The following is a 17,604-nucleotide window of genomic DNA, read 5'->3' as shown; positions in this document are numbered from 1 at the left end:
CGGTCTTTGGCGTATGGTTTAGTTGGTCGTTGGTCAATTTAACTCGTACGTGATCTCTAGTATGCTATAATGAACTTTGCAATTGTAAGGCCCAAGGTTAAGAGAATGATAATAAAAGATGTACTTTGTGAACGTTTATTTCCGATGACATTAACAAAAAAAATTGAGGAAAAAAATTATTGCGACTAAATCTAATTCTAAAACGATATATATGTATTTTGATATTTATCTCGTTCCATGGAACGGCAAATCGTTTGTTTCTTAAAAGCACGTGTTTTAATATACTAGGTTAATTATCACACTACTTTTTTTCCGGATAAGACGTTACATTTTCAGAAACTTTTTCAATACTTTAGAACAGAAATAAAATTGTATAGAGAAAGGGAATACTTGTTAATCATGTGTACGAATTTTATACATTTTGCTTTTTTCAGGACAACCTTCATCTTGTTTACAATCATCTGGTATACAATCATCTAATATACAACAAAATCCTCTAGGATAACAACAGTTTTATCACAATGTTGATAATAACCAGACCGCCTTGTCACAACCCGTTCGGGGATAACCCCCTCAAGTATTTTATCGATTTATTGACATTTTGCTCAAAGGATTACGTCATGTAGACTGCTATTTGGATGATATTCTTGTCCATACTCCAACTTGGGAACAACACTTAAACGTACTTAGTACAGTATTTAAGAGACTCAGAGAAGCAAATTTGACAGCAAAGCCTAGCAAATGCTGCATTGCAAAGCAAAGGGTAGAATTTTTAGGTCATGTTGTAGGAAAAGGAAAATTAGAACCCCAATTGGATAAAGTTGAAAAGATTAAGGCTGCACCAAGACCACAGACCAAGAAACAACTCCGATCATTCTTGGGTCTAACTGGATATTATAGGGGTTTTATACCTAATTATGCTGCGATAGCATCCCCTCTCACTGACAAAACTAAAAATAGGGAACCTAACAAACTAGTTTGGGGAGACAGTCAAGAATTAGCTTTTACGTCTTTGAGAAATAAGCTCTCCAGCTCTCCGATTTTGCACCTGCCTGATCTTTCAAAACAATTTATTCTAAGAACAGATGCATCAGATTTAGGATTAGGAGCCATACTCTTACAAGAGCATGATAACGAGTTATTTCCTGTGGCTTACGCAAGTAGGAAACTGTTACAAAGAGAGAAGGCTTATTCTGTCATGGAGAAGGAATGCCTTGCTTTAGTTTGGGGGATTAACAAATTCCAACGATACCTTTACGGTAGAGAATTTACCGTACAAACAGACTCTAGCATTTCTTCAAAAGGCTAGATTAGCAAATCCACGTATTATGAGATGGTCTCTAAGTATTCAACCCTATAAATTGAGAATTGAAGCAATTAAGGGTTCATCAAATGTTGGTGCAGATTGTTTAAGTCGTTTGATCTCGTAATTGAGTCATTGTATGAACAGTTGAACAGTGTATCGTAATAGTATTGTTTACTATAAGGAAATAATTGAGTTACAAATTCTAAGAATATAAAGACAAAAAAAGTTACAAATGTTTAAGAATGTTAAGAAAAGAGTTGTGTTGTAAATGTTTAAAAGTATTAAGAAAATGAAACATTTTCTTCAAGAGGAGGGGAGTGAAATGTCACAACCCGTTCGGGGATAACCCCCTCAAGTATTTTATTGATTGCTTTACGTGTTTATTTAATTGGATGCTAATTATTTAGCCATGGTTTTGTGCATCCTTAAGCATTACGTAATAATTTCTTTGTTAACGAGTATCGGAATTCCGTCGGCATCGGGTATAAATAGAACAGTAAAGCCACGTGCTCTCTCTTTTCAATCTCGGTCTTGAACCGAAAGCAAAACCGTAAGTTGCTCTTGTTTAATTATAACATGTTAGCTCAGAATTTTAGTTCAAAAGAAACCAATTTCCACCTTCATTGAGATAACATGGACTCATTACTTTACGAATTAAATTCGGTGTTTTTGGTACTTTTATAGATGGCAAAAGAGGCAGGGAAGAGGCTAAATTAAAGCTTGAACGAGGAAAAGAAACAGAACGTGAAACTAAGAAAAGGAAAAGGCCGACGCTCATATAGAAAGAAAGAACATTCATTTGTATTAACCATACACGTTGACAGAACCCTCAACGAAACAACACTAGGACCATAAGAAGGAAAGGATGCCATATGAAGTATAGAAGTTAAAACGTTTAAAAGGATATATATATAGAAAATGATGACTTTTAATTGTTCTATGTAACCGCTATTAATTTTATTGTTGTTGTTAGTAATTATATCGAACCTTTGAAACTCATATGCTCTCTCTGTCCGTCTTTACACCGTTGTCGACTGCTCTCTTGAAAAGAATCCGTGACATTTATGGGGGCCTGTCCGGAACGAAGGTGAGTTCGATTTTAGCGAAAAAAATATTCGGATCTCCTCTTACCTTAAACCGCCATATAACTTAATTTACGTAACTCTTGTCGTTGACTTTCAAATAACGTAAGATTTGTGATACTCATCAAAATCGATTGTGGCAATTTCATTTTTCAATCGATATGAAACACATTGGTCCTTGAAATGACAGACAAATTTTATTAGAGCACATTCTTTCATAACCGTCAATCATGGTAAAACTGCCAATTTTACCTGGCAAGCACTTTCTTTCGACCATAGAGTTACTTGGTTAGTTACTATTAATAGTTTTAAGTAATGGCAACACTTACTTGCTTTTTATGTACGACTTTTACATTTTGTTCGTTAAATTAAGATTCTAACATTACAAAACAGCCACATCGCTCGTTTTATTGAAAGTGAGCCCGACTGCAGTGTGTTTCGAGCTACTTCCATCACCTACCAACCTAACATGACACTTAAACGCCATCAAAGATATGTTTAGGGCTAAATGACATGACATGGTATACTGAGGTGTTGTAGGAACTACTACTGTAACTTTTCGAACTTCTACAAACGTACGTACGCACTTGACGGACCAAACTATGGAAGCTGGTCAGTGTCTGAGTAGTACGTGAACTTCCCTCTTCCTCCATTGGAAAAGGCATTAGAATTTTCAGTAATTTTAGGTCAATATAATGCTATAATAAATTCAGGAAAGACGCCATTTGTTGTTTTTGTTGTTGATTCCAAATTACGGGTTTGACAAGTTCAACCATAATTACAGATGAACAGACACAATTATCGTTTATTAAATTTCCATTAGATAAGACGCTGTCATTAATACTCATCAGCAGTGGAACAGTTTTATTGATTGCAATATTAACCATATTGATTGCAATATTAACCATGAGGTTTGTCCCACTGTGGTCTCCTCAAATCAGGAGTAAGGATCACGAATCCTTCATTTTATTTCGTAGGTAAGAAATCATTCTTGTAGGGAAACTGTAAGAACAAAATATCACATATGATTGAAACACCGTGGTCTGTTAGATGAAGATATGCAGCATGTAAATAGGTAGTTAAATCTCCACATCCTCCAACATATAGACAAAATAAACCCAGTATGTTGTACACAGTGGCGAACCTGAAGTCTTCCATTGAAAAAGAAATGAATGTTCCGATAATATGTTGAGTGTAAGAGTTATAGAGTTTCTACACAGTCCGTGTACAAGTTATTTGCCATCGTTTCATTGTCAACGAAAAAAACAAAGTGAAAATATTGGAATAACACCTGGTAACGAAGTTCAATCAAGCAAAAAAGTGAATTGGTTGTTTGATTTTATTTTCTTGTTTTGTAATTGACTCATACCCGTATGATTTAATGCAGCATTTAGGTTTTCCCGATGTTTTGTGATTCTAATATCTCATCACTAACTAATCAACCAACCCACTTTGTCATTTGTATAAATTGTTTTTTTAGATTTGCTAATAGTGGCTAAAATGATATGAAAGACATTTGTAAAGGATTTATTAATATAAGTTATTTTGTAGACGTATTTGAAAATCCAATTTAAGTTATGGGTGCAACCTTATTTTGATTGACTTATATTCGGTAGGTTTGCTAAAGTTCTTAATGCAGCAGCATTTCCGAAAAAGATACTTTCGATTCTGCCGGGGAAAATGTGCTAAATATCAATTTACAATTTCGATCAACGAAATAAATCCCTAGTCCCCCACCTGTCCGTTGTTCTCAGGATATGATTTGCATACATTGCAATGTTGTTATTGTTGGTAAAAGGTACTAGATAACGCAAAACTTGTAGACCTTAATAGGATTTATTGATCGGAGTCGGGTGAGAGACAAACGCAATATTCCTTTCTCAATTCCTCATAGAACGGGCATACTAATAGCCACATACTCACCAATCACATAGCAATCTGTTAAGATTCACACAACATTTCAGAAAGACGTAGTTTGCATTTAAAAAGCGCAATTAGATTTAGTTATTTTGTTCAGTTAAGAAACTCATTGAACTGCTCTTCAGTTGATATACGCCAAGCATGATGAGGTCAACATGGCGTTACCCCAGTTTGATGGACTTAAGGCGTTACATACACTGATATGGGCAGGTAAGGTTTATCATAAGCAACCATATTATGTATGGTAAATTTCATGTAGTCTATCCAACTTTCAATTGGAAAGTAACTACTTTATTGCGTACTCATAGATATCAATCAGTTGAGTAAGAATGAACCTATAATTAGTATTGCTAAACTTGTACTTTGAGAGATACTTGGAAACTAACGTCAGCCAAGTACTTTTGCTTTTACAACAATCGTATGTTAAGATTAATGCTCCATACCGAATAATAGGACCACTCGTGGCAAAATATTGTCTGAATCGAAACAAGGAAATATTTTTTTTTTTTAACAAAAGAGGTTGTTGAGAAAGAACACCCCGTTTATCACTTACTCTCTGACTTGTCACTTTTCAATGTGGTTTACCGTTCAAGCTAAATGTCAAAGTAATATGATTAATTCTATTGTATCCTATTATTCACTAATCTGTAATACCTTCCATGCAGCTCCTGCAGCAAGTGACCAACAGAATACATTTAATATTTTTGGGTCTCGTCTGAAAATTACCCGGTAGACTTTTGTTTTAGTAAATTTATTATTATGAAAATTCGACTTAATTAACCATACAATATTTCAAATTTGCAATTTAAAAACATGTTTTATTTTGATGGGTGATTAACCAACAAATGCTGGCATTAGTTCTGACATTAATGTCCTGAAATAAGCGGTATATACTTATAAATGAGATGTTCTACTTTTTTCATTATCACAAGCAAGCCTTACTGTAATACCACGATAAGTTAACTGATTTTGAAATGTTAATGTAGAAGGACTGAATCTGCGCTTCCTGCTCCAAAATTTTCTGTCAATTATTAAAAGTATGTAGTTTACGAGATTTGTACATTTCAACCTTAAAGAGTCTATATTAAAAGTGAAGCAGTGTGATGTAAATATTACCATAGGAATGAATTGTTTTTCTTTTTCTTTTACTTTTATTTTGTACTCTACTTCTTGACTTTAAACTGGGTACGGATCCACTTTTCGCCATCTTTTGAACATAGCAACAATGACATTTTACTGATACATTATTAAAAATTATTCCAAAACAACAGCAAAAGTGCTACAATGCATTACCTCATGAACTCAACAAATACCAGACCAACCGACATCAACGAAAGCTATGCCTCATTAACATAATATATTTAAAGAAACTATTCAATTGCAACTCGTCGCCTCGCCATCTGTCGCCTTGACCACAAGATTAGACTTACCCACACTAATTTACCCATTACTTCCTCCTACCCTCGTTTGCCAGAAGGAAATGGTTGAATAAAGCAACTTCACTGACTCTAGATCTTAGTAAAACATATATCTTTGAAAAGGTTTTGAAGTGGTGGGTTTTCATGTCTTGGAATGGTTTATCTGCATTACTACAACTGTCAGAAATTTGCTGTCAAAGTATTCCCCAGAGACCTCTCGAAGAATTGTAAAACGATCCCGATGGGCGAGACGCGCCGCTGCTGATCGAAGTCCCCGAACAGAACGGTTGGACTATCCTGAACCGAAACTGGTCGGTCAGCATAAAAAAAACCACCTTTATTAAGAACATAATATGATTAAATGATCTCGAATGTCGATGATCATGCTACTTAACTTCTTAGCGAAGCTTCTATAATGTTGTTGCTTACAGTGCAAGGAAAGTGTGACATTCTGTACAGTGCAGTTGCAAGTAGTGGTAACATGAGGTCTAGACCTAACTAATATACGTTGTATAACAGGCTAGTCCGTGTAATTGTATCTTTCAACTGTTACGTAAAATAACACAATACATAGCACAACGCCAGGTTCACCACAAAAGAAAAAATGCAGATCAAGTATTGATTGTTCTTAAACCAACTGGCTTTAAGTTTTGTGTAAAATATTAGGTAACCAATAAAAAAAAAGTCATTGCTGTATCAAGGAGGCTTATGCTAAGGTCATAACATATTATTTGGCAATAGCATAGGCCCACAAGTATTCGTAACGTTGTGTATGTGTAGTGTTTGAAAGAGTCATGTCCAAATTCTTCGATTTCTGTCATCTTTTGGAATGCGTGCAGCGGAAATCCGTCTTTACTTGTGGTGGAGCAACCTGCAACCACACATCGGCTCAGCATATTTAACAGTTACGAGATAAATTTACGTAAAAACAGAACTCCAAACACTAAATCTCAATTAATACGGAGCGTTGCAAAAATGTAATGTTGTGTGTATCCAGACCTTTAAGAATGTAAACATAGCGTCCCGGAAGTGAGCTGAGTTCCTCGACTGACGTCACGCCGCATTACCGTATATACACAATTTTTAGAAAGTTTTAATTTCCCTTGAATTTTTGATCGTTTATTCCTCGAGGATGCAAGCTTCGTTTGCCACAAATTGGGTATCATTGGAAGCAACGAGTGTACAGAATACGATGATAAAGAAAAATCTGTCCATTTTATAACTTCTTTAAGTAAAGGCATGCAAACCATTAAACATGTAGAAAACACCACTTGACATATCAAGTATACCATTTAAATATAATTAGACCACAATCAAAACACACGACCAATGGAAAATGTTACATTGTGACTTGATAATAAGCACTTACCAACATGCTAGTATATCGTAGGTATACTATACACATATGCATGTTCAGGCCAGAATGTACTTAAAGTGCCCATCGGTAGCCGAATGGTACAAACTTTAGTATGATTGCAAAAAAAGGTGTCACAGGACGAGTACTGTGTTTGACTGGTTCTTGCAAGAGTACTTAGTGGCAGGGTTCGTTGCTGTGTCGGACTGTTTTTGAAAGGGGACCCGTTCTAATGCAAGAGTCGCTTTTCGCTCGTCGAAAGGTAAAGGCTGGTGGTTCAGATAAGATGTCTGATAGAGGGTGCTCTGTGATATACGTTCAGTATTCAGATGCGCACCGTGTAATATGCTCGGTTCTATATGGGGTGTAGGTGCATCAATACCAATACAAGTGGTTAATGATCTAGGTTTAAGCCAAACGTTCCCTGACCCGTTAGTGAATGGCGTAACGCTATTGATTAACGATTCTATGTTATTGCGTCTTCTGATAGTCATTGTCCTCAATGAGGTAATTTTATATTCAAAGTCATATCGATTAGTATAAGTCAGTGTCTTAGTGTGTCCAGTTTAATAAAACCCAGGATGATTTGATTCTCCTGAGAGGTATGGAAAGGTCCCTTTCCTATCGAAAGCTTCTTAAAAAGAGCTTGGAACCTTAGATTCGTAACAACAAAAGAGTTACGTAACTGTTATAGTGTATATACATCAGTTAACCGCCAGGAAAATTTCAGTTATCATGAATTTAATTTTTATCAGAGCGACGTCTGTGTTAAGAGAATATGCCAATCATTTGAGATAACATTACAGTAATCTAGTTCCTTCACTCAGTGGGAACCAAAGTGTTTAAATGACGTAAGGCGTTGTGCTGCACACGCAACTTTGCTGCGTCAAAATCCAATCAATCATATCATATTCGAATCAGATTCGGAAAAAATGGATGTTTGCTAAAAGGAAAGACATTTACATTGATACCATGATTCCATGTCAAGACAAAATATAATAGGAAAATTGCCTCCCTAGGCAAATTTTATTTACGGTATTGATTCATAAAGTGAAAAGAAAATAACCCACCATGTCGTCACATGCAACTTGTGATACGTGTACACTGTAGGCCTACTCACCGTCTCCCTATCTTTCTTTTGTTTACAGGACAACTATATAGACCCAAACGATCAGTTTGATATAGTTAACAGAATATTGCAAATACTGCATGCCAAAAGACGAATTCAATTTGATGATTTCAAATTTAGTCATGTGAATTCAATATACCTTCATGTCGAGAATATGTAGGACACATCATGATTGATCGTGTCGTAATTATTATATTACGTTAAGGAATCCAGCTGTAATAGACCTTTGCAAATTTTATGGCCGTCGTTTTATGGCCGTTTTAAACGAACAGCTTAAAGCTATGGTACTAAGGAGCGCAAATTGATACGGAATATCGCTATAAATTTCAGGACATATGATGTATGCATACAAGGTCATTTTCGATAGCAAATTGCATAGGTACTACAATAACTTTCTAAGCAATTAATTCATTTCTAACATTAAGTTCACGAAACAGCTTTTTATTCGATTATAATCCAAGTAATATGAAATGAAAAAATATTTGATAGTAAGGCCGGAATCTTTATACTTTTATAAACTAAATCAAACTAAGTTTTTATATCATTTCTACTAATATAAAGAATCGATAATTTTTACATTATGTTCCCGATTGCTATATTTTGAAGACGTAAAAACATATAACTTCCATGATTTACAAATAGAAAAATTCTAGGAGACAAACACATATTCCGACCTTGGTTGCTCATTGCAAAAATCTGTCGGTTAATTGTCTTTGTCAAATATAATTCAAACGTAATGAGAATATGATCTGTAACGTTAGCTACTATATCCTGTGTACGTTCCCATTATAAAAGGAGAGTGTTTCGTTTTCCATATTTTCATTGCATTCAAAGATTTGTTATTGAGCTCTGTGATTCATTTTCATTAGATTTCGGCAAGTATACTTTCGTATAATCACTGAAATTATTACTAGGAACTGAAGGTATAGAAGTTACCTAAACTCTTAGCAAATCACTCTCATTTTTACATAACGTATCAAATATTGTAAGTTTATCTAGATAGGTATCTTCTTCCGAAACAGGAGGCTTCGTTAGCTCCAACGGTTCACCACCACCATCTAATATCAACCAACACTTTTCAAACGATAACATTTCATTCACTTTTTTTAGAGAATACTTGCTGTTTGGAGGTAATTGTTTATGAATTTCTTTAGCAAATTCTGCTTCGAAATTTAGTTTCTTTATATCAACTATAAAAAGTGGTTCATCAAAGTTCTTATGAGAGCACTTCGTAAATGCCTGTTTTACAATCGGCGAATCTTCAGTTAAAAAATCCCCTACAAAGAGAATACGCTTCGTGTTGTTCCACTCGACATCAAAATCAAACAAAGATGCAGCGGACATCTCTTTCCGTTCTCCTTTAGGAGTTTCAATTTGTAACTGTGTCTTCAAGAACCGGTCGATCAACGGATCGATTTCCTTAAGAAAAGCAGAAAAGGTGAGATTAATAACAAACGTACTCAATGTGAAGGACAGATACATAACATCATACTCACTACCGTCGATTATGAACAAATTTTAACAGTTTGCAGTAGTTAAGCAGTTTTCTAACATTTTATTCCTATCACGAATGTAAATTATTTCCGATATCTGTACTGTGGAGATATTGTCCTATGTTCTATAGCCTTTGCTTCAATCATAGTATTGTACATTATACATGCAAAACGACGAGTAACATATGCAACTTTCGCTCATTTTGTATCATCCATAGTGTTACAAATAAGCTTAATTTGCACAATGATGAAAATCTTGGGGCTTACATGCAAATTAGAAAAACGTTAATGTAATTGCTGTAATTAAAACATGAATCAAAGCATTGAATCCAGCAAACTTACATCTTCATCTTCATATTCATCTCCATCTTCTTTCTTCATGTTTCTTTTGCAACGGCGACCTGTGTGAAATTCGGTAAATTAAATAGATTACCACAACATATCACACAGTCTTCGTTGATATCAATAAATGGACAAGAATAAAAAAATATATATGTGATAAAGAATTCAGGTAACCTTTGGCTACATTTTAGTCAAATATATCAAATATCGAAATGGTGTACTATTTTTCACAAAGACTGTCAATCTCACGTAATTTAATATCTTAACATTTTGAACGCATTAAGCTTCCTTTCAAGCACATCAATTGCAAGCTAAGGATTGTTACCATTTGGTTAATATCTCGATCACTTTTGAAAGTCTTATTCTTAGGATCTTGTTGGATCGGCTTTTTCTCATAACTCGTGTATCACTCATTGCCGCCATTCTTCAAGCGTCTCATTTTGAAGTTTGTCATTGATCACAATTAATTTGTGACGTACACACAAGATAACAAACTGATGCAAGTTACACGAAACAATTTCGTTATTTTTTGGTTTTTCAAAAGGTGTATTAGAACAAAATGTTAAAGCTACCATATCTTTTGATGAAAGGTTGACTACATAAATTGCAAGTTAGCACGTAGCAACATGCTTTGAAATTCAAAGACCAATCGGGCAAACCTGGGGCTATACACAATGCTTCAATCTGTGGATTTCTACTGCAATGTAAACGTTACAAGCGGCCTCTTATACTTGGATTTATCAATCATTATCCACGAAATGTATGTATAATTGGAAGGAATTATACTTACATGAATTTCATGACTTTATGCCTTTTGTATACCTTCTCATTGTTCTGTAAAAAGTTTATCTTAAGCGTATTAGTACTTTATACCCTAACCTGTGTATAACATAATATGTGCCCAATGTAAGGAAGTGAACTATTATAATTTATACCCAACTTTGCATGTACATCTACCAGAAGGGATCGGGAAGATAGTATACAACATGTGAATAAATGTAAACTGCAAAATAGGCCTATATGTAGATGCATCTCTTGTTGCACTTACTATTTCTTTGCTTATCTATTTTCTGTGCAATGTGAGCATTGTGTTTTTTGCCTTTTTCTGATAGAATGGTAAAACTGTTAAGTAGAATGTCACTTACCGCAATACAGTGCAATGAGAAAAGTCATAGTAACAATTATCACGATTGCAATGACGCACGCAACAATGAGAATCGGTGCATTTCCATCATTAGGTATTTCCAAGTCATCACATGACACTATTAATATTAAATGAAGAAATTTGCGCATAAGTTCATAAGTAAATATAATGTAAATGACAATGATAGAAAACCAAACATATAACAAAACTGTATGAAAATTTGTAACAATAATGGCATTATTTTAATTAATATTGTTTAGTTGTCCCATAACTTGGAAAAAGAATATATGCGACACTTTTATGACACCGTTTACACATCCAATTAATGAAACTGCAAAACACTTGAAATCTTAACCCAACTTAATTCAGAATGCTTTAAGATACAGTCATGCTTTATACATCCGATTAAACTCTGTGCTCATAAATGTACGTTACAAACGCAATACGGTGCTTTGAGCTAATTTTTCATGCACAAATTATGTTCAATCTAAAAGTTAAATTTCAAAAAAGGTTCACATTATGTACGGTAGCATTAACTATAGGTAAGATCCGAGAATATCCTTTGATAAAGTATCCCAATTACTTGCGTCGACATTGAATAAACGCGTATCTGTGTTGGTAATCAATTAAGTTCGGTTTGGAATGTCTCTTTGACAACGTTTGACACTGCCTGTTTTTAACTTGACTGAAAGTATGAATATCAGGTTTGGCAATAACATAACATGACATGACATAACATAACATAAGATAGCGTAACATAATATAAATGGGTCTGAGTAATGATATACATAATACCCTAAATGCCAACAAGACAACAAAAACCACTCACCAAACGTTACATTTACTCTAGCACCCATTCGTTCATTTTCTTCTTCTTCTATAAAACTGGAGCAAAGCAAAACTGTTAATCCACAGTTTAAGCTTTGAATGTTCAAACTGACACTGGCGTTCCACGAATTATCCGACAGTCGTTCTTCGTGTATTCGACCTTGAATTATACTTCCATTATTGTAAGTCCAGATTGGTGATATTTTCTCTGTGGTTGGACTGGTGATAGTACACGTGAGAAGTATAAGGTCTTCAGTGGCTTGTATTAGACAATCTTCACATGAGGTACACTGGTCTATCACTGGACAATGATCTTTTTAAGGAATTAAATAAAATTGAAAAAGAAAGATTAAACAAGCATATTGTAACGGCATAAAAGGTTCATTATCCTACCCGCTCGCTGAATTTCAGAAAGTAGAGTATTTACAAGAACCGGTAGAACACCTACATAGACTCGTGTCAGTAAAAGAATCGCCACTGTAGGTGAAACATATATAATTGGATAACTTAAAACAAGTGATAATGAGAAAACGTATGCGATAAATGATTTTTAACAGGTAGTTAATATGTTCTATTTGATTCCAACATTTTTCTAGATCTTATCTTATAACTTGATCTGCCTTACATATTAACTTGTATAAAATGATCATTACCTATAAGATTTATAAACACAGTGTCTTGTTCCGACTCGTAATCTTCCATAAAGTGTAAAATGGTGTAAGGACCTGTCTGATTACGACCAACGCTCTTGATGATAAGTGAACCATCGTCGCTAATATCGTAGTGTTGCACTGGCCAAGCGTGTTTGACACCTGATACCAATTGCGCGATGGGAAATGAGCTCGTACTGGCTCCTGCGTACCAGTATAGGTCAGTACGTGAAGACGTGGTGAGTGAACAGTTGACAACTTGGATGCTCCCGTCTTCAACTAACAGTTCTTCTGGACATCTAAGTGACGACGCTTTGTAAAAAAAACCATTTATAGAACTTTTTATACCATTCTTATGAAGCATCATCATTATATTTTAAAACCGAAGTATAATATAAAGATTTCTACTCTGTGAGCAAGATGACCTTTTACTGTTTTATGGTAACATTCATTATTCTACTCTGTAATAATGTGTCAAATCGATACGTTTACACTGTGATTAGAAGAAACTGTTTAGAAATAAAATAAAGCAAAACAATTAAATACTTACCTGAATAGCTAGTTGATAAAGCAGTTGCAATGGAAAATGCAACTGCCAAAATATAATATGACGTCATGGTGAACTATCGGGTTTCCTATGTCACAATGTGGAACAACGTGTTTCATCTGTCAGAGGAGAAAAATGCTTCCTTCTTAATTAATCTGTTTCAAGACTTCCTTATAAAATAAACTTGAAATTGAAAATCGCACAAAATGTTCGATGCTGTTTTATATCACCATGGTAAAGTAACTATTGCCTTGAATTAATCTCCAGATATATTGACATTGAGGTTAAAGTATAGTCACCAGTTGACCTACATTTAAGCATCTTCAAGACTATATATTATTAGACCTATCTGAGGATCTTCTGATGGCTAGAGCTCATGACCTAGCAAAATATTTTGACGGATGTCTCCAGGGTAGCATGTTGTATGGTAGATATGTTAGATTTGTGAAGTTTAGTGTTATTTTGTGAATCTATCTGGCAACAGCAAATTGAATGTTGTCTCCTGCAGAGCAACATACTTTAAAACGTCTTCATTTTTCGTAACAATATTTTGAAGAGCAAGAAAAAGCTGTTTAAATGATAGGAAACATTCAAATAATCCATAGTTTGTGCCAATACTTGAAATGAGGGTTTCAACTAAAATATTAAGTGTGGAATATACTTCTCAAAGATACAAGTTTTACATAGTCTACCGCCAGAATATCCCTTTAAACATAATTTACTGCTTTCGTTCTGCAGGTTACATAGGTCTATGAAACCACAAATTCAGTGTGTACTTGAGTACAAACGAGGCCTGCTGATCAACCGTGGACAGTATATTTTGTGTACACTATGTGCGTCCATAGTTCATTATACTGTACATTATTTTACCAATAAAATGATTTCTTTGGAGCTAAATGATACGCTTAATAACTTTAAAAGTAACAGTATTTTTCAATATAGTTCAAATTCGTTAGATCAATTACTCCCTGAAGCAGTAAATAATGTTCAAAAGTACCAAAATACCGAACGGATGTTACTTACAATGTATAACGTTGAGCTCACTGTACTTCATTTGTTTCAGTTAACACAAAGAGAAGTACTGTACAGTTAGCTGTAGACGTGATATTATGCATATTACCTAACACAAACAATCCCGGTACGAAGGTCAATGGGTAAACTGTGATATATATTAATGTTTAAAACACCGTGGGTTATCATTATTTACTCAGGAATGGAAGTCTTTACAATTCACAAGTTACAAATACGTTGTCGTCTGCCAATGCACCGAATGTACAAGCTATATGGGAAAGAACTTACAACAGTAGCCTTCTGTATTAAACTATTTGTTTCACTTTTAGCACTGCTCGATATACTACATGAGCTATCGGTGCACAAAACCCAGTAGACCCACTTGGGAAATGTATTTCTGAAGCCTAATTTGTTGAATTTGTCAGACCCTGATATACCGTTATCACTAAATGACTATCAAATTAACCAAATACTGTATCACTTAAATATGCGGATAATAAACACTAAGCATGGATGAATTTGTAGAAATGGATGAAAAAAAAAGTAGAAATGTAATTTATTTTACTTCGTTATCGTCATCGAAAGTTGGTTGATGAACCTGCTAAACACCACTCTCCTTACTGGAATACTTTACCATTATGTTGACTATTCCAAATTGATAAAAGTGTTGAATCTTGAATTACTTTTATTGATTCATATTTATAAAGGTGTTGTATCTAGAATATTCATTGATACTCTTTGCAGACTGCCTCATCTAGCATAACATATATATTTTAAATTTTAAGAACTTGTTTGTATAATTTTCGATTTCCCATTTTATTGTCAGATTGTATATAACAAATTTCTACCCTTTTTATACATTACACTTTCGATTTATATTTTTGTATATCATGTTTGAATGTATTTTACTGTAAAGCGCCTTAAAACAATTTCTGATTGGATAAGGCGCTATAGAAAATTTGAAAAATAAATAAATAAATAAATAAATAAATAACATCCTGAAGCGCCGCACTCAAGATCATCATGGTTTAAGTTTGGAACAGTTTTTTATTTGTAATTGACACCTCTAGACGCTCGGATATGGTACTCCTATGCTCTTTCCGCTGAGGACATGATTTCGTTTGAATTCCTATTTGATGGGTACCGGAATAGAACTTTAAGAACTGCACTTAATAATCATTAAAGCATAAGAAGAAATGAAGCAATGCAATGTGAGCAGAGAAGCAACCACTTTTCTTGTCCTGGGGTGAGGGATGTGGTATTGACAATGCATGAAGTCAGGTGTAAGATGTTGCTATTTTGAAAAATTTTAAACGATGTTGAAGAATGTTCGACTGTATAGGTTGAACCCCATGTATATACATGTTATGAATTTATAAACTGTACACAAAGATCGTTATTACATTTTGTTTACCAGCGTGAAGAAGGGTGGGGTTGGGCGGGCTCACTTCCTCCCAAAAAGTATACTTGGTTGCGGCCCTGATTGTGAATTTATACTACATCATCCTAACTACTGTATATAAGTATGTCTTGTTTACATGAATTTTTATTCGGAAAGAGGGAGGGAGAACCACGGAAATCGTTGGGCAACAAGAATTATGTTGAGTTAAGAATGGACAGATAGCAAAACTTACCTAGTGTCTATAGGTATCTAGAATAGTGCAAAAAGCAGCAAATAAGAGTGGTCTTAACGTAAGGTGGTAACCTCGGTTTTATGTTATTAATGAACGCCGTCCATATGTGCACTGTGTGAATATCACGTGAAAATATTCCTGCTATACTTACTGTCAATTTAATCGATTACCTTTTAGTTGACCAGACTGCCATTCCTATATGCCATTCCCAATTTGGTGATTCCGAGGTGCCTTAAACAATACTTAGGGGCGTTTGTTATTTCTTGGCTTGCCGTATTCATTCGATTTCTAAATATAAAAGGGGCCATCTGAATATCTAGATAAGCATTGGGCACTATAGGTTTACTGATTCCACGTTAAGTAGAAATAATGGTCGCTTCAACTGCCGGTTTCGGCGGAATGACGGTTTATTATTTCGGTGCTTGTCACGGATATTATTGGCGACACCGGCCTAGTTGCGCATCTGCCATCATATTGCCTTTGTTTCTAATAATTCATATTTTAATTAGATTTACTATCTTTTTAAAATGATTCTGTCTACGTGACTATATTAACTTAATTGGGACACGTTGATGACTTTAACTCTACTCTGCATCCACATTGTCCCACTGATCCTTGAATATTTTTACATATCATTCTTTCGAATTACTTTTAAGTCACTACATAAGTGACTCCCAATATATATACTAACTACAATCCAGCCCTGATTCAACATGACATGTTATTCGCTGTTCAGAGTACTCGTATTGTTAGTAGCATGGATCCAACTGATTCATACAGAGATTACAGTTACTACTGCCAATCTTAAAGTGTAGTACGACAGTAAAAACTGAATCGTGTTGATAAATAGGATAAATCGGTCGCAAGTGCTATTAGGTTTATAGTAAGAACTGAGGATATGTGTCATACCAACAAATGCATCAACCTGGATTTGTTGAGGGTAACCGTATCCCCACCTCTTACTGTAATCCTAATAGCACATGCTACTGATTTATAGCACGATCCAGTGTTTACTTTGGTACAAAACTTTAAGATTTACAGTTGTTACTGTGTTCTTTGTAATGTTTCTCACTTTGCTATGTTTGTTGTTTTTTGCTCGCTCGATCGATAAATTTCTTTCCGCCTACCCTCTAACACCTTCAAAACAGCATATTGACGATTTAAATCTCCAATCAAGGAACATTAAAACATTTTATATATGTGACTTCATTCTATTAAAATGTGGTGCGTAATGAAAACTTTAACTATTGGTCCAATACCCCGCTACTGTGGTACGCTAAGAATTACTTACATAATATATCAATGTACTCCAAAAGAAAATACATCGAACACAAAATGTATCTGCGCGTGTACATGGTTGTGTAATGCTGTATCGGTCATCCAGATTTGTGACGATACGGTTTCCTTAATATTAAAAATAATATAGCATCGGTTTCCTTTTCTTCCTCTTTAGTTGGAGAAGAGGGAGGATTAGTTGGTTTGGACACGAGGAAGTTTCACAAAAGTGTTGAAAATGATAAGTTCAAAGTAAATGCATCATTATGATAAATTAACATCTATATTAAGACATTTTTCAGATTATTGACAATTCCATTGTACCAAACATATCTGATTATACAAAATGTAGATGAAGTACAAAAGCATGTACTGAAGTTACATTGTCATGTTTGTTTTATTGTTATACAGGTAACTAACTTCAAATACAGAACCTAATTACAGGCATTAATTAACCTTACACATTGTGAT

At 34.6% G+C, this 17,604-nt stretch overlaps 1 protein-coding gene across 1 annotated transcript; it reads right to left on the bottom strand.

Annotated features, from left to right (window-relative positions):
- Positions 1–6,252: 6,252 nt before the first annotated feature.
- On the bottom strand, positions 6,253–14,628 carry LOC139969458 (uncharacterized). The gene is made up of 7 exons (XM_071974461.1): positions 14,237–14,628; positions 13,217–13,332; positions 12,670–12,978; positions 12,018–12,329; positions 11,190–11,306; positions 10,045–10,103; positions 6,253–9,628 (listed from the first exon to the last, which is right to left on the bottom strand). The coding sequence occupies exons 2-7, from the start codon at positions 13,281–13,283 to the stop codon at positions 9,146–9,148; spliced, it is 1,347 nt and encodes a 448-aa protein (XP_071830562.1). The 5' UTR covers positions 13,284–13,332; positions 14,237–14,628; the 3' UTR covers positions 6,253–9,145.
- Positions 14,629–17,604: the final 2,976 nt, after the last annotated feature.

The sequence above is a fragment of the Apostichopus japonicus genome, chromosome 7 (assembly GCF_037975245.1).
Source record: "Apostichopus japonicus isolate 1M-3 chromosome 7, ASM3797524v1, whole genome shotgun sequence".
Lineage (NCBI taxonomy): Eukaryota > Metazoa > Echinodermata > Holothuroidea > Aspidochirotida > Stichopodidae > Apostichopus > Apostichopus japonicus.
Note: the sequence above shows the minus strand (reverse complement) of the source record. Positions and strands in the feature narration are given on the sequence as shown.

Bases quoted from the DNA above. Each gene is read 5' to 3' on its own strand.
- LOC139969458 (XM_071974461.1), bottom strand. From the start codon at position 13,283: ATGACGTCATATTATATTTTGGCAGTTGCATTTTCCATTGCAACTGCT. The intron at 11,307-12,017 runs GTGAGTGGTTTT...TAATATTAATAG, and splicing joins TAGAGTAAATGTAACGTTTG to TGTCATGTGATGACTTGGAA. The intron at 10,104-11,189 runs GTAAGTGACATT...AATTTCACACAG, and splicing joins TCTCATTGCACTGTATTGCG to GTCGCCGTTGCAAAAGAAAC.